The 22,948-nt window shown below is 30.4% G+C and overlaps 1 protein-coding gene across 1 annotated transcript; it reads right to left on the bottom strand.

Annotated features, from left to right (window-relative positions):
* Positions 1-21,662: 21,662 nt before the first annotated feature.
* Positions 21,663-22,615, bottom strand: LOC124456039. The gene is made up of 2 exons (XM_047006583.1): positions 22,451-22,615; positions 21,663-22,378 (listed from the first exon to the last, which is right to left on the bottom strand). Exons 1-2 carry the CDS (start codon positions 22,600-22,602, stop codon positions 22,081-22,083), a joined length of 450 nt encoding a protein of 149 aa, XP_046862539.1. The 5' UTR covers positions 22,603-22,615; the 3' UTR covers positions 21,663-22,080.
* Between the last annotated feature and the right edge of the window lie 333 nt (positions 22,616-22,948).

Consider the following 22,948-nt stretch of genomic DNA (forward strand, 5'->3'; position numbering starts at 1 on the left):
GAAAGAATCAATACATATTGCAGTTGACCAAACTTTCCTTAACTTTGACAAATAAATAAAAAGTAAAACTGCTTCACTATGCACATACACTAAGTAGTTTCAAAATGATGTAAATTTTAGGTATTGTACATGTCCATCTCTTTAGGTATTTAAAAGCAGCAGGAATACTTCTCAACCTCGAGTGTTTTGACTAATAAGGTGTTCCGCTGTTTTTTGCCCTTTTTGATGCATGTTACCAATTAAATCAGAAATTCAACATTCAAACATCAATATTTTGAACTTTTTGTTATTTCCTTCTCATAAAAATATCTGGAATAAGTTAAGACTCCACTAAACTGCTGTCATTGGACTCGGGTGACAACTCGATAAAAATATGACGAAGCGATATTTGTCGCGTTATTCCTTTGATGCATGCAGGTTTACACCCAAAACTCTGCAATGTCCTACCATTTCCAAAACAAGTGGCTAGAACTTTAATGGAAGGAGTAAAACGACAGAAAATGCGAGAAACCTCATTTTGTATTACAAAATATAGTTTTTTCCCGGTGAGCCGCCATCATAAAATGTTCAATTTGCTACGGCCGGCTTCGTATGACTTGTATATACGTCAGCAGTGTATGTTTACTATATCTATGCACCAAATACTGTTTCAGCCATCTTTTCCACATTTATTTTCTACATTCCAACAAGTATTTTGCTCTCTTACGTAGCGCTTGCTCCTCGATACGCCATGTTTCTTCTTCTAGTAGTTGACAGTTTCTTTGATGTAAAAAGATGCTGGTGTCAAGATTGGCATTTCGGTGTGATCCTCGACATATATTAGTGGGTGTCGGTTAATTTGTATCCCCACATCGAGCAGTATGTCACATTTCATCCCAAGTGAGGAAAACTCCTTCTATTACCTTATACATCGTCGATTTTACCACCCTAATGAGGTGCTTGAAATGACCTCCCAACCAGGGTGCGCTACTTAGGTTGAACCTCCACTTCATTTCGTGCCTCTCGACTAACTCAGAAGACTTCCATCCTTCCTCAGATGTTCTAACCATTTTTTTGCTTTGATGAATGTTTATCCATTGTCGGAAGAAACCACTCGTGGCCGCACTTATCTTTCTATGAACCGTTCAAGACAATTAAAGAATAGAACGGTCTCCGGGGTAAGCAGAAGTTCGAAGTGTACAGCTCTTGTGAGACCACAAGCAAACAACGTTAGATTGGATTTGCCTTCAGTTTTCCAAGTTTTCTGATACTTTGTACGACCCGCAAAATCTACATCCACGACTTCAAAAGCAACTCCGGTGGTTGTTCCACATACTATTATACCACGGTCATCGGTCGGTAGCCCAAGTTGTGCACTGGTATCTTCGAAGTGAGCCTATTCCTAATCTCGTTGTTGAACGCATCTTATTCACCGATATCTTTTGATTTCAACTTCTTCTGTATCTAAAGGACATGATTTCTTCTCACCACATTTACAATTATGAATGAAACGCTTTTTCAGACACCAACTCGCAAAGGACGACGAAGAGTGTTTCGTTCAAGGAGATCATCGAATTCATCTCACATCACGTTTGTTAAACTCGCCACAGCAACTATCTCACGTTAAATCTTTGCTTCAACCTCTGCTTCGGGTGAGGATATAGTTACTGGGCTATGAGGCCACCTGTCTGCATCGATTAATCATTCTGGTCCCTTCCACAACACCTAACCACCCCTGCTCGCGATGTCAGCTAGGTTTTCATCAGTCGGTACGTACCGCCATTGTATTGACGGATACTCCTTGATGTTTGCCACCTGGTTCACCACGAACTGTTTGTATACTCTGTTCCCACAGATCCAATGTAAAGTGACTGTACTGTCGATCCAAGCAAACTTTGGATGAATGAAAATTTTTTTCCTTGTAGACAATGTTATAACGTACTCTATTTTTATAGAATTTATCATAAAGTTGTGAAAACTATGATTATTTTAAGATATGTATGAAGTTGATAGACGGTCTTAGATATAAAGAAAATACTTGGATCGGTAAACGAAAAAGGAAGGTGTAAATACAATGAACAAATTATTAGACAAGATAAAAATATTTAAAATGCGGATAACAGAGAGAGTTTTGAACAGTCTATGAATAATTTTGTACATTTGTCTTCAGACTTTAGATAATATATTTGTGATGCATATTTAGAAGTTGTAAAAGACAAAGAAATTATAAAGATATGTTGGCTGAAATAAAGATGGAAAATAATAGTAGCTAAATTAAAATCAAAAATTATACATTGGACAAAATGATTACCGAAATAATGGTAAAGAAATTTGAAAAAAGACTTCAAATTTCTAAAGAAAAGAATCAAAATTTTGTGAATGAAAAAAAATTACTATGTACCATCGAAGACAACAATAAAATGCTAGAAAAAATGAAAGCAATGAAGTAATTAAATGAATCCTTACGTGAAAAAAATGAATTGATTGTTGTAAATAATTTATAAATAAAAAAACTTGAAGAAAAAGATATAACTATATAAGTGGAAAATTTTATTATTTTTCATTTGAGATGTCTGATTCTAACAATAGTTTGACACTTGATGCGTTAAAGAAAATCTGTAAAGATATTAAAAAGGAAAATAAATTTTAAGACAAAAATTGCGCTATATTCAAGATTATGAACATAATGCAGAGAAATGTAGAAATCGTCAAAAACAAAAATAATCTTTTAGTCCCAAGATTTAAAGAATTAATAGAAAAATGTTATGAATTAATTACTTTAAATGAAGCATATAAAGCAAAAATTGAAAGTTTGGAAACTGAACATTTTCTTGTAGGTTCATTTGGAAAAATTTTCCTTATAAAAATTTTTTAGCTGTTGATTCAATAAATGATTTAAAAATGGATCATGAGTTTCATAAGAATCATGTTTTTACACACAAAATAAAAGAACAAGATATTATAATAAAAGATCAAGCAAAGATAAGTATTAAATTAAAGAAATTGATTGAAGAAGACAAAATTATTATGCTGCTGAATATATAATGCTGCTGTTGACCAATAAAAAAAATGGATGATTCCTATTTTGGTCTTTTATTCATACATGTCTGCATTCTCATTAATATGGGTGAATAACATTCAGATACACAAATATGGAACTTAAAATTTTTAAGACCAGAATAGAGATGTTAGAAGAAAATATCAAGGATTTAAAAAAATGTAATAACTTTACGCGATGAAAGTAGTATTGCTAGATTATTAAAAAGTATTTTATGAATAAGATAGAATACCAAAAAAAGAAAATTCTTCAGATACAGAAATCTATAAAAGGCACATATTTGTTTAAAGAAATAATCTGCATTGTGGTCATGAGAAATGGGATTGTCAAAAATCATGGTTATTTTAATGGAATTTATTTCTTTCAACTTAATGAAAAATTTACAAAATATATTTCAGAAAAGATGACGACTTAAAAACTATATCGCAAAAATTACTACAATATGTCGGATTTTATTAAAAAGGAAGAAGAAGAGAAAAAACAAATGAAAGGAAAGGAATCTAATGAAAAAAAATAAAAAAGAAATGCCGAAAACTGTACCAAGGAAGCAAAGAAAAACAATATTGAAAATGGTAATGATATTGAAGCTATTTCTGTATTGAAAGGGTTTTCCAACAAATTGGATATTTCAATATATGATTGCATTGCTTATCGTAGCAAATTTATGAATGAAATTTTAGAGGAAAAAATTGGAAAGAAATATGATTTTGCAGAATTGTATAAAAATATGGAAATGATAAAATTGTAGGAATATATAATGCATTTTTCGCTCAGTGCTTAATTTTCATCATCCTCCCTTCCAACGTTCATAAATGATGAGGATGACGACAACAAAGAAGAAAACAAATAATTTCATTAACGATGACTTTAAAAAAGCTGCAAGATTATTAAAAGGTGAACATAAAGTAGATAATGAATAAATTATATATAATTTGTATCAAAAGGAAAAGAAAAAATAGATTCGTTCAAATATAAATGTATGGAAAATTATAATTTATGGATTATTGATTCAGCTGAAATGAAAGATTTGGCAAGATACAATGATCATTTGCATTATTTGTTATGTGTAGTTGATGTTTATCCAAGTTATGGTTTTCGTATTTAAGATAATTTATTGAATGAAAATGAATTTCCTAAGAAATCGTATCAGATGAGGGAACTGAATTTCAAGGGACTCCAAAAGAATTGTCGAAAAAATATAATTTTTCAAATTATAACAATTATATTCGTGAAATTAAAGCTATTCATGCTGAAAGATTTATACGAACAATAAAAAAATGATTAGAAGAACTATTGAATTGTTGAAAACAAAAAACGAAAAATAAATTATACAAAACACGTATATTTCATTATGGAAAGATATAACGAATCTCCTCATCATGGATTACTTTCTGACAATCTTTCACAATATGATGTCTTGTTAGGAGGAAAAAATAAATTATATCAAAAGATAATCTAATATTTTAGACAAAAAAGGGATAAAAATTTCAATATATTAAAGAAAATGAAAAAGCCCAAATTTCAAGAAATAATAATATTAGTTTTGAAAGTTCAAGACAGTGGGTTAATGTTATTTTCTATATAAATAAAGTTTTGATCACAGATCTTGTTACTTATAAGCTTTGTGAATAAATTCTAGGAAAATTTTATCGTGAATAATCAAAAAAGGTTTAAAAATGAGAAATATTACATTAATTAATAAAGTTAATGAGAAAATTGGTGAAACAACTATGTTAACCATGTACTACTACATTACCTGGTCAAATTGATGCATTAAATAATAAAAAATATATAACTGTATTAAATGTTTTTTATCCAAAAACAGCAACAAATATTAATGATGATGAATGCTGGTGTGATTTGGAATTAAATTTTTCAAAATATTTTATTCAAACGGATGTTACTACTAAAAGTATTGATAACAGTTTATATTCAATTTTGAAGTTTAATTTACAAAGGATTAAAAAACCATCGAGAAAACATAGCAATTAAAAAGTCATATAGCTTTAGAATGATTATTTAATGATTATAATATTTTTTAAGAATAAAAATGGTAAAAATAATATAATTTTAACAAATGAATATACTTGTTACTATATTGAAGTGAAAGAATCTTATTCTAATTAGGGTAAAAAATATGATTTTAAAAATTATATTTGGACAAGACCCCCAATGAAGCAAACAGAATATATTGATTTTGCTACAGGAAATAATACAATGGAATTTAAATTAACTTTTCCAAAAAATTAAGTTTTATGTTGGGGTTAGACAATGAAGAAGTAAAACATACATTTGATTCTGGATTTAATTCTACAAAACATGAATTTTTTAAAAAAATGCAAATATATCATTGTCCATATCTTTCTGATGAGACAGTTGGAATTACTAAAACGTTTATTTATTGTAAAAAAATTGATAGTTTAATTGCTGGTGATTCAAAAAGTGAATTGTTATGTATTGTTACTTTACATTATGCAAACTAAAGTGGAAACGATTTATTTGTGTACAATCCTACAGTTATAATAAAAATTATTAATTTGTTTATTTATTAAAAATTTAACTATAAAAGTATAGCATCATTAAGATAATTATTTGCCATTTGATTGTGGAAATATAACGTTGGAATATCAAATTAATTTTAAAATGGAAATTAAATTACGACCTACTAAAATACTGCAACATGCCGATACTTTATTTCAATTTTTTTAATCCATAAATGGATTTATTATATCCATTTAACTTAACAGGAATTAATAAAATTAATAATATTTTATATCAAATAAAGTGTTTAAAACAAAAAAGTTAAAAAAATGGGTATTAAACTAAATATTTATTTAGCAATTCCTATATTTTTACTCATTTTACAAGTAGAAATGTACAAAAAATCCAAGAACTTGGTGAAGTATTTAATGTGCAAAATTGTTTACTGAACAGTATAAGAAATTCCGATAGCGAGCCAAATAATATTTCATTTTTTTATTATTACATAAACAACTTTTTTGTAGTCAAATAGCGGTTATCTATATTAGATTGTATTGCTAATTTTAATTTACAATCAATGCAAATAATGGAATATGAAACAGTTTCTTTTATCCAATTTTTTGAAGTATATAATATTTAAATTGGAGTATGATGATTCAGATAATAACTATATTACTAATTAAGAACTAGATATACTTCTGAATTTAAAATTTGAAGATAATAATGAATTTCATAGGAGAAAGTAAAATTAATTTGTATATATTCTATGGAGATGTATTAGAATGTAATGGAATGAAATATTTTAATCAATAATACAATTATATAAAATATAAATCGGATTCTATCACTGAAAAAACATGAGGTTTCCCCCTACGGGCTTAAATGAAACTGTACTTAATTCTTTATTAAAAAAACAATTATTAGAATATGCTGTAAAAGACACAGAAAAGGATAATAAAAAAGATATTCCAACGAGAAAAGAAAGAGAACAGACGAGGATTTATTGAATTTTTTGCAGAAAGAAATTTAAATTCTTGTAAATAATATATATTATATACATATTTGTAGGTTATTAAAAAATACTTATGATTTCATTTATATTTTTTTTGGTTGTGTGCACTTCTCACTAATAAATATGGCTAGTATGAATGTTTTATGCAGTGCGGTGTTTGAAATTAAATGAAGATATGATCTTCGCACTTTGCTGGACAATTTAAGCAATCGTCTCAGGACCTGAAAAAATCAGGTGTCTCAACGGGATTCGATCCCATGACCTCTGCGGTGCCGGTGCAGTGCTCTGACCAACTGAGATATGAAGTCACACAGTGGTGAGCAGGTCAATATTGTTGGGCTCACGTTTTCTCGTGAAAGGAATGTCGTATGAATGTTTTATGCAGTGCAGTGTTTGCAATTAAATGAAGATATTATCTTCGCACTTTGCTGGACAGTTTAAGCAATCGTCTCAGGACCTGAAAAATCAGGTGACTCAACGGGATTCGAAACCATGACCTCTGCGGTGCTGGTGCAGTGCTCTGACCAACTGAGCAAATACATTTGTTTGCTAAATTTAGTAAATGATATAAGTTTTTAATAAATGATACAGTAACTGCATTATAACTCTGTGCAAACTTTCCCCATAATGAATTTAAAATCATTTTAACAATTGTACAAATACATATATTTCTGAAATGTTATTTCTATCTACTTGAATTCCTTTGTGTTTATAATAATCTAATATAAAATCATTTAGTTTGTCTGCATTAACAGTTTTATCCTCATTATAACATTCTGCAGGAATACCACTATTTCCTTGTTTCATTTTCATAAATTTATTTACAAATTGACCGAAAATATTACCCTTATTTTTATAATGATAAGTTTCATATTATTCAATTATTTCATAACCACATTCAACAGCTTTGTTTAACTCAGCACCAGTCCATGTCCCTAAACGCTCTCTTGTCATTATATTTTTGATATTTTTCCCAAGCACAAGTGTAACACAATGTAAATATCAACTCATTATTAATGAATAAGGGTAAAACAGGAAATATAAGTGTAATATGGGGCAATATACAGCATTTAATTAACCCAAACATACTAGTAACTAGAATATTTAAAAGTTCTTCCTCTAAATATATTTTAGGATGATTAAGAAAATGTTAATAATTTTTTTGAATATATGGGTATAATGATTTAAACTCAATGAATTTAATCTTTTCATTTTCCTTCACTTCATAATATAAACATGAAGGTGGTGTTCTACCACCATATAATGCATGACGTTGATGTAACGGCAAGATATTAAAAAAATCCTCTTTCGTACTTTTTATTTCACTAATATGTTTGTCTTTTAAATACTCACATTCATACATTTCAATTACGTTATAATTATTATCAATTTATTGATTTGAAATTTGTTTTGTTTGCATTCTTAAAAAATACCTTTTCTTTCTTCAGTGCATCATAATCATCATTATAAAACATTTATTACAACCTTGAAGGAACATCAATGAAATTGATCAACAGTATTGTTTTCTGCACAATATCCCTTAACAAACCTACCTAAAATTTTTCTTTCTCCATTATTAGATAATTTGCATTCCAACCCATCTAATTCTGATTTAACTTTGCTTAAAAGACATAATGCTATTAAACTTTGCATGGTATTACGCCTGTGTCCAAATGATGGGATTTGTGCAATTTTATCATCTTGTAAATAATTGCTTCTGAATGTTTATTGTATTAAACCAGCAATTGCTTTGCATCGTGTATCGTAAAAAGTTAAATTATTTGTGATGTCATAGATAAAATTTGAAAATTTTATACAAACAAATCTTAGTATATTAACATCATTACTAAAATAATAATAAATTGCATCTCGAAATATGTATTCTTTTTCACATTGTTTGTAATATCATGTGTCAAAATCATTTGTTTCACTTTCTAAAATATCAAATTACTTTTCATCAATCATATTCCCCCTATACGTTAATTGAAAAAATTTATTTGTATGATACCCTGTTATAATATGATCAATTTCCAGTGATTTTGGAAAGTTTGCTAATTTCATTAACAAAAATGAATAACTATCAATAATTTGTAGGTCAATTTCTTTTATTTTTAAAGATAAAATTTTATTTCCATTCGTACTAGTATCTAGAATTTATTTTTTCTTTCAATAAGTATTTGAATAAAAATCTTGTGTCAAATCTAGCACCATTATTTGTAATCCAAGAAGAAATTTTTTGTTCTAACATAAGCTGAACTAATCATGAAGTTACATTATTATTATCGCAATGAAATCGGGTTTATTAAAAAATAATAAAAAATTTTGTGAAAAGGAATTTTCTCGCATTTTCGAATATTTTCTGGACAGCACAATAGAATGGTATCATTAAATCTTTTTTAACAGTTTTGGTTTAAAAATCAAAGAAAAATAATGTTATTGTACGCTCATACTTAGTACATTTCAAGGTTTGATGTGGCATTTATGTTGTTTGTTCAAATATTTTCTACAATGATTACAATATATTTTTTGACAATCATGAAAAACAAAAATTGGAACAATTTTATTATATGCATCACAAAAAAATTTTTACAAGGCAGACCTTAACATTGTTCTTACTTTTAACAATTTATTAAACACATTTTTTCGAAAACAATCCGTAGATTTAAAAATTATATTACTTCTGTGCATTTAATAGAAAAAGTTTTTAATGTATTACTGTTCAAATAACATTTTAAACTTGTATCGTCATTTTTACATAAATGAGAGTCCACCTTTTTGTCAAATTTTAAAAAATGCATGCATTTAAAGGAAACCTAATCTATGTAAGAAAAACGTTTAGGATTTTAGGGTTTAGAAAAAATTACCAAATGAAAGTTATCTTTTTATTAAATAGTTTTCATAAATTATATTTAGTTGGTTAATGGAAACACTTCCTTTCGGTAATTTAGCTTCCTTATAGATTGTTTTTACTTCGTTTGCAGTAACTATTTCATCAACTGATTTATTTAATTTTTTTTAAATTTATATAGTTTATCGTTATTATTAACAAAAATTTTTCCAATTAAGACAGCCACAGCAAAAACAGCAATTTTTAATTTTCTTTGTAACTTGTCATACTTGATTTAAAAATGCCATTTCTGATTTCTCTTTTAAGCTTCATTATTGGACGACTTGTTTTATCACCCCCTATTATTATCAGAATTTAAGTTATGAATAAGCTCTTTTTCGGTTTTTCCGAATTAGACTTTTCCTAAATGAGATTTTATCATTTTTATACTGATTTGGAAAAATCATAATAAATACATTAGTTTTCTAATCAGAGTTAAAAAATTCTGAAATGTTGCGTTGTAAATTATTTTCAAAAAGATCTAATAATTTCTGTATAGTGAATTCTTTCAAAGGTAATAATTCTGTTATAAAGGTGTTAATGGAGCTTTTTCGAAAAAAATCTAACTAAATCATTCTCAGAATTTACAAAATATTTTGCTATGTTAAGCAAATATTTTAATATTTGGGAAAATATTTTCAAAAAATCAGGTAAATTGTCGAAATTGTTTTTTTATAAAAATTTGACATATGTGATACTTCAACTATAAATTCAAGCCGCTTTATTAAGCCGCTTTTTTTTTGCTGGATACGACAGTGAAAATGGGCAAATGCCAAAAGAAAAGAATATTGCGATACAAAAAATGGTCAGCAACATTAAAGAAACAAATTAAAAGGAAATAAAAATCTGCAATAAAATTTTCAAAGATCTAAGATACGATATGTAAAAAATGATTCATCGCGCAACAAGTGAAATTGAAGGAAAAGCTAAACAAAGACAAAAACAAAAATGAAGAACATTTCAAATTGACTAAAGAATACCAAAAACAACAACAAGCAAAAGTATTAGAAAGGATTCAACAAAAAAAACAACAGCAACAAGACAAAAGAAGAAAGAAGAGTTTAATTGATCAATGTTATAGTTATTTTGATTTTTTGTATTACCATATGATGTAAAAAAGATGAGAGACGGTTATATATTTAACGTTTTAGTCAAATAGTTGATAAGATGTATTAAACATCATTGTATTCAGAAAAATATTTCACTTTGTCTTCAGCAGCCTTTAATTCGTCTGCCATCATTTTGATATCACACTCTGGTACAAGTTGCCTTGAATAATAATTTTGGATTTCATCCAAATTAGCTTGTACTAATATTAATTTCATTTGGAGTTTTACATACATTTTTTCTTAATCAATGAATATCTCAATTCATCGCATTCAACTTCAAAAGCTTAAGAATCTTTTAAATCTGCAATTCGTATTGATACATTTTTGCGTTGCCATTTCATTAAATTCTTCATATCCGTTTTGCAAATCAGTTGTCTTTTTTTTAACCTACGAATTAATTCATAGCATTTCTTGCAAAGCTTAAAGAACTTTTATTTGACAACCTGATTTATTTCATTTTGCAATACGTTCTCTTCAAATTCTTCATCTTTATTTTGCAAATGAGATAGTTTTTTTAACTTCCGAATTTTGTTTGATTTTTTTCAAGTTTAGCGTTTACATCTTCATCTTCACACAAAAAACAATTTTTTCCGCCAATTTGATGTGTTTAGACTTGCTTTTTCTGATGTGTTTGGAGTTGATTTTACTGATTGCATTATACAACAAAAAACTAGCTTAAATAGTCTATGATACCTTTGTTATTTACTGCATACAATTTTAAAGAAAGATTCTTTTATATATGAGAAATATCTGATTTTTTCACAAAAATCAATGAATTTCTGATCAATTTGGCATTTCATATAAAAAATCATTTTTTTGAATAAAAAGCCAAATCATTAAAAATTTTATAAAATTGAAAAAAAAAAACATTTAAGCATGCAAATATTAAACGTTCAAGGTTATCATGCAAATAGTAGCCATATATGGTAATAAAAACATGTGGTAGTTCTTCATTTATGTCAAAAATATGCAAAGCATCCTAATTAGTAACATCTAGACAGTCACTATTGTCAAACAAATTGAAAAGTTAAGGTTATATTCTAAATTCAACTCGTTAAAAATTTTGTTATTAACAAGGAAATGGAATCAGTTGAATTATACAAAAAATTTTATTTTTTTTGAAAGATTTAAGAAACGGAAAACGTTTTGAAATCTTTATAGAGAAAATAATGAAAAAAATTCAAAAAGAAAAAAATTTCACAACCATCACTAAAATTGTATCATCATACTGGAAAGAAAATCAAACTCAAGAAGAAAAGAAAGAAAATGGGCAAATATCTCTACAAACACCTTTGCCGAATTGGGAAAATAATACTGAGTCAAATTACAATGAAAATTAAAATTGTACACCATCACTAGAGTCTCCACAACCTATACATGAAGATTTAAAAGGGGAAAGTCATGGTAAAATCAGTTCTGAATAATCGCAAATTATTAAATATTTTATTTAAACAATTCTCCTTCTAATATGTATCATAATGTACAAAAATCACACCCTGTAAACCTGATGCAGAATGTTCATCCATCAAAAATTTCTTAACTGAACTATTTGAAAAAAGAAAAAAATTACTTGATCAATTAAAACAACTCAACGAAGAAATTAATTTAAACAACAAAATAGAGTATTTTTTTAGAAAAAAAGTAAAAATACAATCATATAACTATTTGTAAATACTTAATACGTCTGTCATTTAAGAGATAGTAATAAAATGGTTTTTCCCCATCATCTTCATTCAAATATACTTAATTATATGGAAATCCTATTAAAAATGTTTTCGTTATTGTAATATCGTCCTCATTAACACCAGCAAAAATCAACAGAGGCATCACTTAAATACTTTCCTTACCTAACCAAAATGTATATTTTAATATTTGTCAATAAATCTGCTCTGTATATCGGACAAAAAAATCGTTTTAAAACTAATTGTTTTACACAAGCACGGTGTATTTTATGTTCACATTTTAACATTAAATGTTCAATAAATGTATCTTGCCGACATATTATAAAATGATCGTGTGCACTATCACTTTTGCATGTATGATAATGAAATTCTTTTTCTTTCTTTTCGTACACAAACTACAAATATCTCAATGAAATGATCTATGTCATACAATTCTACAAATACTACATTTTACACAATCATGAGGATCTTTCGAATAATCATCGTAAGCATTATAATCTGCACAAAATAATCAGCCAGATTTTTCTTCTACTTGCTACGATACTAATGAGTTTCATGATCAAATCCCCAAAAATTACACATTATCCATAAAATATCTTTTGGATTGACTTTTTTATTGCAAAAATTATTTTAATTATGAGAAAAATGACATGGATAATATCTTTCACAACACTTAAAGTAAAAAGAACAATATCTTTTATAGTGTATACATTTTGTAAACATACATTGAAACTTCTGTATCCTAGACATTTTTTTCCATCAATCTATTTTTACATGAAAAAGGTAACCTCTCTATAAATGTTTAACTTATATGAGTACATAAAATATTATTTAAAAATGATATTATGCAATTAACACTCAAATATCACCCACACTTCAAAGCTGATACATAATACATACCACATCTTTATTTATATATACATATCACATAGTTACTAGTACAATTTTTTCAATAATATTTTATAAAATGTGCTTATTAAATCCAATTGTGTATTGTTTATTATTTTTTTATCATTATAATAAACATATTAACCATTTTTTCTATAAATATGTCAATAATATCTTTTTTGCTGATTATCATCCTTTCATCTTATATTTTGAAATTAAATTCTCTTTCATCTTCTATTCCTTTGTTGAAAATAATCATTCCGCCAATATGAATGAAATTAGATACATACTCTGATCTCATAATAATTTGAGTTAAATCACTTTCTTCATCAAAATCTTCTTCGTGCTCAAATATAAATGTAATACTTTGATTTGAAGATTTTCCTGTCTTCAATCAGACGCCAAGACATCCAAAGCACATCTAAATCATTCATTGAAGATTTCAGCATTATCAATTGCAAAAAACAACTTGTTTCTTCTAACCTATTGGAAAGCATATTACCACCAGATAAAGATAATGAAAAAGAAAGTAAAGTTAAAAAAGAAATTGATGCCTTTCAATTTTCAAAAAATTTACATGTAATTGAAATCCCCTTAGGTTTTGAAAAAATAATTGAAAGAAAATAGGTAAAAAAAATTGGAGAAAAAATTAATGAATTTGAAAAGGAAATTGCAGAAAAAACAGAAAAGTGTATAAATTTACAAAACATGAAGAGCATACAATACAAAAAATATAGTGTTCATTGAGAAAATAAGGGAAATATATAAAAAATGGAAAAAGATAAGAAAGACAAATTTTTTTAAGAAAATGAAAAAGATAAGAAATATGAATTTTTTCAAAAAAATGAAAAAGATAAGAAATGTGAATTTTTCTTGTTATTTACTAAATTGTTGTATATAAATATCATTTAATATCATTTTAGAGGAAGATAAACGTATTGGTATTAAATAAAGAAAGATGGTAAATTATTATATGAATGATGCGCATGATCCTTACAAAGATAAAGGTGGATTATTTGGAAAGGTGTATTTTGGTAATGGTGGATTAAACAATTGTACTTTATATGGGCTTTCTCCTCTAATAAATGTAAATCATCTTTATGCACAAAAGGCATCTATTGTAAAATTGAATCTTCTGTAGAATCAAACATTTTTAATGAATTTTACAAAATAATCCATTAATAAAAGGAAAATTAGAAAAAATGGAAAACAAAAGTGCAGAGAAAATTGAATAATTTATAAAACTAATTAGGATGGAATTTGAGTTTGATATAAAAGAAATGTACGAAAAAAATGGAAAAGGCATAAAAAATAAAAAAGACATAAAATAATTTTTTTACATTAATTTATTAGAATGTAAATTATAAATAATAGCTACCGTTTTTTAGATGTAGTTGAAATATAATGAATTTTAATGATGAAAGTTTGTTTAAAACACATTTTAAAAGTTAGTAAAACATAATATAGGTGTATATGTTATAACATATTTTAAAATTGAACTTTTGACTCTTTGTCAATGAAATATTGTGTATTGTAAAGTAAATATACTTTTTTTCTAAACATAGTTTTTTTATATATATCTTTTTTTTTATTACATTTGATTTTAATATATATATATGTATATCATCATAGGCTCACCCTCTTTTTTATGTTTACAACCGCTGACTGCCTCAATGACGGTCGCCCAGTTTTTGTTATTATAAAGTGTAATATGAATATTTTTAGACTTAATAAAATTTCTAACAAGGAAATATGAGCCTGCGATGATATATAAATATATATATACAGTGACACGCAAAAGTATTCAATACACTGGATAATTGTTAATATCTCACGTTCTAATCATTATTTTTTGACGCAAATTTTATGAAATATTCATGTTATTGTAAGAAACAAAATCCCTGAAGGATATTGAAAAGCAATCAGTATTTTATTGTTTGCTCAAAAAAAACATCAAAATAAGTAACGCAAAAGTATTCAACACATTATATTATCATAATATTGTTAACATATTACTATAGTTTTTTATTAAGGGGCGAGTGGCTGAATGGTAAATGGCGTGAGCTGTAAGCTCAGGCGCAAAGGGTGCGAGTGATTGTAGTCTGGTCAGCTGCTTTCACTATAATTTTAGTAACCAGGATGTTCCACTTCGTGGAACCCTCATACGTCGAAATCGACGGAGTCCATTATTATTAATATAGTTTTTTATTGCGAACATCTCATCATGGTTCATTTCCATACTAATATGACAATATTTGACCAATTACCAGGGTCCCCGTCGTTATTTTGAAGTCAGTATGGCCGGTGATACCTCTGTAACCATTCGTGAACTCAGTTTCCCTTAGTGTTTACTATTTAGCCATGGTTAAAGCAAAGGAAATGTGTAACGACATGCGTGAACGTATCGTAGAACTGTACCAAGAAGGGAATGGGTACAGGAAGATATCACAGGCTTTAAATGTGAATGTAAACACAGTGGGATGCATCATCAGAAAGTGGAGGAAGTGTGACTCTAATTTCAATGGTCCCAGAACAGGCCGTCCAAGAAAGATTACTGGTTCAAGTGAAAGTTTAGTCATTTAAAAAGTGAAACAGAACCCATTTGTAACCCGTTCAGAGATACAAGAGCAGTTAAAAGGTGCTGAAGTAAATGTTAGTAAAGATACCATCAGTCGCAATATTTATTGAGACGGTATTCAGTCCAGGTCCCCCAGAAAAATGCCTCTTCTGAAGAAGGAACATGTTGTTGACCGATTGAAGTTTGCCGGCGAATATCTAGTGAAGCCAGATACGTATTGGGACAATGTTATATGGTAAGATGAGACAAAAATAGAACTTTTTGGTCATAATGGTGCTAACAAGGTTTGGAGAAAAAGCGGAGAGTCTCATGCTCCAAAAAACACTATCCCAACAGTTAAATTCGGTGGGGGTAGTGTAATGATTTGGGCTTGTTTTTGTTCGAATAGAGTCGGAGAGTTGAAGATCATAGAAGGAAGGATGAATGCCCTTATGTATCAAGACATTTTGACGGAAAAACTTAAGAAATCGGTTAATTCCTTCAAGTTTGAAAGTGGTTTTGTGTTTCAACAAGACAATGACCCAAAGCACACCTCGAAGCTAATGAAAAAATGGTTTATGGATAACAAAATTGATGTGATGAAATGGCCCAGCCAATCACCAGACCTAAACCCAATCGAAAATTTGTGGAGGATTCTCAAAATCAATGTCCACAAGCGGAATCCTAAAAATATGGAAGATTTGAAAACTTTCTGCTTCGAAGAACTGAATCGAATAACGCCTGAGACATGCAAGAAGTTCACTGAGAACTATGCTAAGAGACTTCTTGCTTTAAAACAGAATAAAGGATTTGCAACTAAATACTAAATTGATGTGTTGAATACTTTTGCGTTACTTATTTTGATGTTTTTTCGAATAAACAATAAAATACTGATTGCTTTTCAATATCCTTCTGAGATTTTGTTTCTTACACTAACATGAATATTTCATGCAATTTTCATAAAAAAATAATGATTATAACGTGAGATATCAACAATTATCCAGTGTATTGAATACTTTTGCGTGTCACTGTATATTAGCTAACTACCACCACGCCCTCGAGTGGAATGTAGAACTCAAGACGGCTAACTGCCTCAGGAACTTCTTACACTATACTTTCCTGTACATGGGATCTGATCATGGCATCATATTCTTCCGTGTTGCCATCAAGTTGCATTCTCCTATCTAGGAAGCACATCAATTGTTCCTTGAATTCAAAATGAACAACCTGTTGATCATCTTTAGCACCTTCTTGAAGGTCTAAAACATTTAGTCCACACAGCTCTTCGTAATCATCTTGTCTAGCCTGTGTGAGGAGCATGGTCTGTCGATACACTTCGTTGCCCGGGGACATAATGAGCCAACCTAATCTCGTTTGCTCTGCGACAGGCTCTCCGGCATTGCCATTAGGGGGAGGGGTATTGTTTGTCTAAATTTTGCGTAATGAACTATGCAAGAATTACGTGTATATATAATGTAGGTTTTTTATCCTTGTCAGAGATGTTGACTTGTCTTAGGTACGGATTGTTTATTTTTAGGCTTCAATAGTGAGGATTATTAATCTTCAGCAGTTCATTTTATTCACCATGGTAAGTTTATTATTTATCGTGAAAGTCTTGTACATTGATTGAACCAAAACATCATATGTTTCCATCCTCAACTGATACAAGCCCATCAGCATTTCAACCCGTTTTGTTCCTATTTCGCATTGTTTCTTGGCTAGCATATTTCCAACTTTAGCTGACGCAAACGAAATTCCACCCCCCGTGTATATGAGAGCTCACGTTATAATACCATCCACTTTCAAGAGTATTGCAGGGAAAACTCCTTCTCAAACCCCGTTCGGCGTTAACGCAACCTTCTTCACTCCCTCTGATGTTTGTTTGTCACATATTGAAGAATGTTGACGTTTCTCACAGGGCTGGCAGGAGGTTTTGCTTTGACATTGAGCTGCTTGATCTCAGTTATCACTTCCCGGTTATCATGTTAAATGTTGAACCTTCTCTAACCTGTGGTTTCTTTTTGTAGCTCCACACCTTTTTCCACAGTAGTAGTTCAGGATAAAAAAGTTTCCATTCACTCAACGAGCCTGCATCGTCTTTATTTTGGGCTGTTGTTTTATTGCATTGTTTTGTTCTTTTGAGACTTGTAACACCTCTCAACTAAAATTATATATATACGTTACTCATAAATTGAGGAGAGGTAAGCAGATTTTTACTGCAAACTTCTTGAACTATTGTGTCATCGTACAAAATAGCAGTACTTACTGTTTTGAACACATATGCGATGAAATTTCCTTTAAAAAAACGGTCCTTTGTGAACAGTAGCAGCACGCTGTGTAGCATTCAGGTCAATTTCATCAAAATTTTCAGCCGTCATTCCCGCATATTGATTATAGCATCATAGAAGATTGGTGTATATATTCGCTGCAACTTATTAGTGAACTCAAGACGATCTATAGAAAATGTCAACACTTTATGTATGTCTTCTATCAATTCGAACTGATGTACTGTAGCTTTCAATCACAGGTTTTACAAACTTCATCATCTTCTGTTGTTAAACGCCCATTCAAATGAGATAGTAACAATAACTAGTTTTGCTAGTTTTTGGAATATGAATAGGATAGTTCCACCTAACTATTCTTCTTCCATTTATTTTGTCACAAACAGGAATGCGGCATTTATTCAAACATAATATTTTCCAATACACATTTAATATAAACGACAACTTTTTTGAAAATAGACATGTTTCGACATCTCATGATGCCATCTTCAGTATGAGTGAAATAATAGGAGATACAAGGTTTATATAAAAGTAATATGATACATAAATTACAACAATAAAAAGGAAATAAGATAAATTAATGAGGAGCGTCCGAGCGTATTATAAACTAAATGTTGTATTGAATTTAAAAACTTGAACATTGAAGTCAGGGTTAGTTTTGTTAATGTGGAGTGCTTCTTTGATTTTAAGGGTGAATGAGGTGTCGGCAGTGTCGATGATTTTGAAACAAGAGGGTGAATAGTTGGTTTTGCATGAGTGAGATTTAAGAAGGTGTCAGTAGATATGAGAGTTTTTGTCTGTTGTGGTATGTTCCCTGATTCTGGTGGATAAATGGCGCGAAGTTTCGCCAATGTATCGGGAATTACATCCCGCGCAATTGAATTCATATACCACCATAGATTTAATTGAATCAGGGATTGGGTCTTTAAATGAGAAAAGGTTTTTGATTTTGAATGATGTGAAAATTAGTCGAATGTCAATATCTGTACAGAAAGGTTTCATAATGTTTGTAAGTCTGCGATGTGTGTGTCGTGAGTAATGTCCGATGTATGGTAGTTTGAAGTATAGAGTTGTTATTTTGGAATTTTCATTTGTGTTGGTTGTGATCGTCGTGTCAGGAAATTCGGTGTCTAGGTTGAGGTTGTTGCTATGTTTGTTGTCGAGATATCGTTTTACGGTTCTGTTAATAAAGTGAAGTGGGAAAGAATTTCGTAAAAGAGTGGATGTGATGTTTTTTATGTCTCGTTGAAAGTCATTGTTCGTATTGTTAAGTTTGTATGCTCTGTCGATTAGTGTGCGTATAAGTCCGGTTTTGTATGAAAGTGGTGTGAAACTAAAATAGTTCATCAGAAGTCCTGTGTACGTTGGTTTGTGGTATGTAGATGTTGTATAGCTGTCGTGAGATTTTGTTAGTAAAATGTCAAGAAATGGCAGTTGATCTTGTTGTTCAGTTTCAAAAGAAAATCTAATGTTTGCGTGCTGTGCGTTTGGAATAGCTTTACAACAAATTTTCAAAGTTAATGAAATCGCAGTTTTTCATTTTTTCTTACAAAATATTGAGGACAAACACGCTAAGACCGTTTCGCACAATGTCAGGGCTCTTCAGCATGCCTAGGAAACACAAAGTGCAAAGTAATAATGTAATTTTGGACATGGAAAATCTTTGTTTTAGCAGCAACGGCCCATTAGAGCAGCCAGTTGTGCTGTAAAACATTTTGGCACCAACGGGCATTAAGCAGCCAATTGTGCTGTAAGGCATTTCTGCAGCAACGGCGCATTAAGCAGCCAGTTGCACTGTCTTACATTTCTGGAGCAACAACGCATTACAGCAGCCAGTTGAAAGTCAGTAATATTTCTACAGTAACGTAGCCATAACACATTAAGCAAACGTGTATTACCTTTAGCAAACTTATTGATCACTCTGGGTAAATTCGCGGTGCTTTTCCTCATGTTGGCTACATCATTCTTCAAAGTGGTTATCAAATGAAAACCACCCATAACATCAATAGTTTTTCCCTGCAACAATTGCGTGACTGCAAGAGTAGCATCAAGAATATTTCTTGAAATAACTAGCGCAACCAAAAAAATGAAATTGACTAACTAATGAAAGCAACTGGGAAGCATCATCAGCAAGGGAAGGCTTCACCTCGCCGCTTAGATTGCTTATCATGTCCTGAAGAGTGTCGATTAAAGGGACAAACAACTGTTGAAACGTGTCAAGACTGTCAACCCACTCAACTCACCTGGTTTTACAAAGACTTACCAGTTTTGTCTTCTTGGTCTAAACATTTGACTTTTTAACGTGCTCAGCTAAGGTTATGTTACGTGTCAGCGATATATTGATAAAATTGGCAGCTTGAGAAGCAACCCACCTCTGGGTAAAATTGACTATCATCACGTTGACCTCGTAATCCAATGCCAAGCCTTCCACAAAAAAGAACTGCATATACAATATTTTTAAGAATTTTCCTATTTTGCTCAATTTCAAGTTTTATGTTGGTATCTAAGATATTTTCAATGGGTTGAGCTACATCTGACATTTGAGATCGTATATTATCCAAAAGTGGAGAAGTAGATGCATGTAGTCCCATTTTTTCCGCCTTACAACTTTCAGCATGTCGCCTAAATGTACCTACAGCATCATTCCAATGACGAAAAGGTGAACGAAATAGCTTGCTTATTCTAGAGCATTTACTGGGGAATAGATGTCAAAAAAACGTGATAAGCAATAAGTACCATCTTCTTTTGGTGAATAACACAGCCAGGTAAAATCTTTGAGCCATTCATATTTAAAAGACCTTTTATTGTTCTCACTCAAAGGAGGAAAAGTGTAATTTTCATCTGGTTTAAAAACATTTTTAATAAGCAAACAAATATCAGACATTTTTAAACCTTTACCTCTTTCGTAGTAGGTAGCTACATCAAAATTGTGACTAACGTTAGGCTTTAACTGTAAATCTACAATGGTTTGTTCAGAAACCCTAGTACAAGAAACATCACTTGTAATGATTTCTGGTTTTTCCATTTTTGAAAAGAACTTACTGACATTCCCAGACTTTTTTCTGCTTTTGCTTTTTTTGATGGCACAGGGCATGTTGGACCAGAAATTGTCCTTCTAGTTTTGCTAGGAAAAAACAAGAGGAACAAAATGGTTAGGTTAGAAACATTGATCTGGTTTAACTACCCCTTTACAACAAAAAAAAGATGAATTGCATTGGCTGATTCTTTAACTATTCTTCTTGGACAAACGAGAGAGTTGAATATTGATTTAGGCCTGCTCTCTCCACAATCTGGGTAGTAAGTAAAATTTTTTGTCTCCAACACAGAAGAAAGAGCTAAAATGCATAGAAACGATGACCACTTTTCATCGTGACAATTCAAAAAGGCCTCCTTTGTGACAAAATCAATACCTACAAAACCAGAATCTAGATAGTCTTGAGTCTCTAGGAGAGATAAATATTCCAGCACGGGGCTGTCTACCTTATGGAACTGGGAACCCCGTGCCATTTGTTTTAGTTTGAGCTAAAGCATTTCCACTAAAGTCTAACTTGTTACGGCCATATCCTGGCAAGCAACTTAATTGCAATGCTAAACAGATTTTCAATTATCGTTTGTCTCGTGCACGCAGGGTTATTGAAAACTCATTTGGTAGGTATCACAAATCACAATTATTTTTATACAAATGAATGAATTTACTTTAAAAATAAAAATATGGTGTACTCTATAGATAAATTTTAGGTAACCTTGCTCAGCGATGGCGGTTATTGGTCAGAACAATAATTGCTGAACCAGAAAAAGCAGCATTGTTAGTTAAAGCAATATGCGTTTTGCACATGTTACCAACTGTTGGTGATCCATCTTATACACCTCCAGGATTTGCAGATTCCATAGCTCCGGATGGTCATCCGTGCAATGGATTCTGGCAAAGCAATCCAATGCAGAGCTTGAAAGTTCCAAAACGTGAAGAGAAGTTGATTGCGATGAAAAAGAATTAGGGTAGCTTGGTTCTCTAGTTGTAAAATACTCAGCTTTGAACACTGCAGCTTCAATTTCTCTCTTGACAAGGTTTATTTGATAGTGGGATAGCTTCCTTAATCGGTTTGCAATCCCCATACAGAAAAAATGGGCATCATCTTCATCATGATTCAATTGCGGTCGATGGACTTAAGCATCTCATCATAATCCATGTAGCTTTTTCTTTTGCATGCTTTCTTGGTTTTTCGTTCAAGTGTTGGAGCTGTTAAAGTTGGTGTTGTTATCGATGGTGATGGTGAAGGTATGCGTGAGGGTGAACTGGGTGAGTTTACAAGAGATGATGATCTAGATGGTTCGTTTGATGACTGAGCTGATGTAATCGCAGAATAGGTTGTTGGAGTATTTAATACATCCAAATTATTGACTGGAGAAGGCGCATTTGTTCGTATATGTAGACTAGATGACGTGCTATAGTTAACAAATTAAATAAACTTTCATGTAAAATTAAAAAATTGAAATGATATTAAGCAAATAGCAAACCTTCTTTTTTTGTTAAAATCCAAATACCAATCAAATTGTCGCCACCATTTCCAATTCGGATCGTCAGTGGCAGCAGCACCACTAGCTCTTCCAAGATCGTACTGCCTTTTGTACTGCATGAATGAATCACGCAGATTAGCCCACTTTTTCATGATAGTGTCAACTGTAAATTGTTTAAAGGAGTAGTAAGACCTTAACACAGCATTCACTCATATGAAAGTGTATATTGTTCTTACCTCTCTTGCGAAATCCAAGGTTTCCAATTCAAATTTAACTCGAGAAATAATGCCTTAAATGTGTGTATTTTTGCCTCTTGTTCGATCGCCATTGTGTACATGCAAGCGAAGCCGCACTACAGCAGCGGTTTTTCTTCGTTACGTCACTGCTTGGTTTGGCGGGTATACTTACATACAAATCACAATACAATCACAGATTTAAAGACCCAATTGTCTCACTTAATTTTATTACAATTGTAAAAATGCCCTACTGTATAGTACC

Source organism: Xenia sp. Carnegie-2017, unplaced genomic scaffold (assembly GCF_021976095.1).
Source record: "Xenia sp. Carnegie-2017 unplaced genomic scaffold, XeniaSp_v1 HiC_scaffold_41, whole genome shotgun sequence".
In the NCBI taxonomy this organism is placed as follows: domain Eukaryota; kingdom Metazoa; phylum Cnidaria; class Anthozoa; order Malacalcyonacea; family Xeniidae; genus Xenia; species Xenia sp. Carnegie-2017.

Excerpts from the sequence above, each read along its gene's own strand:
- LOC124456039 (XM_047006583.1), bottom strand. The coding sequence starts at position 22,602 with ATGAAAAAGTGGGCTAATCTGCGTGATTCATTCATGCAGTACAAAAGG. Across the intron at positions 22,379-22,450 it reads GATTTTAACAAAAAAAGAAG|CACGTCATCTAGTCTACATA; the intron begins GTTTGCTATTTG and ends TGTTAACTATAG.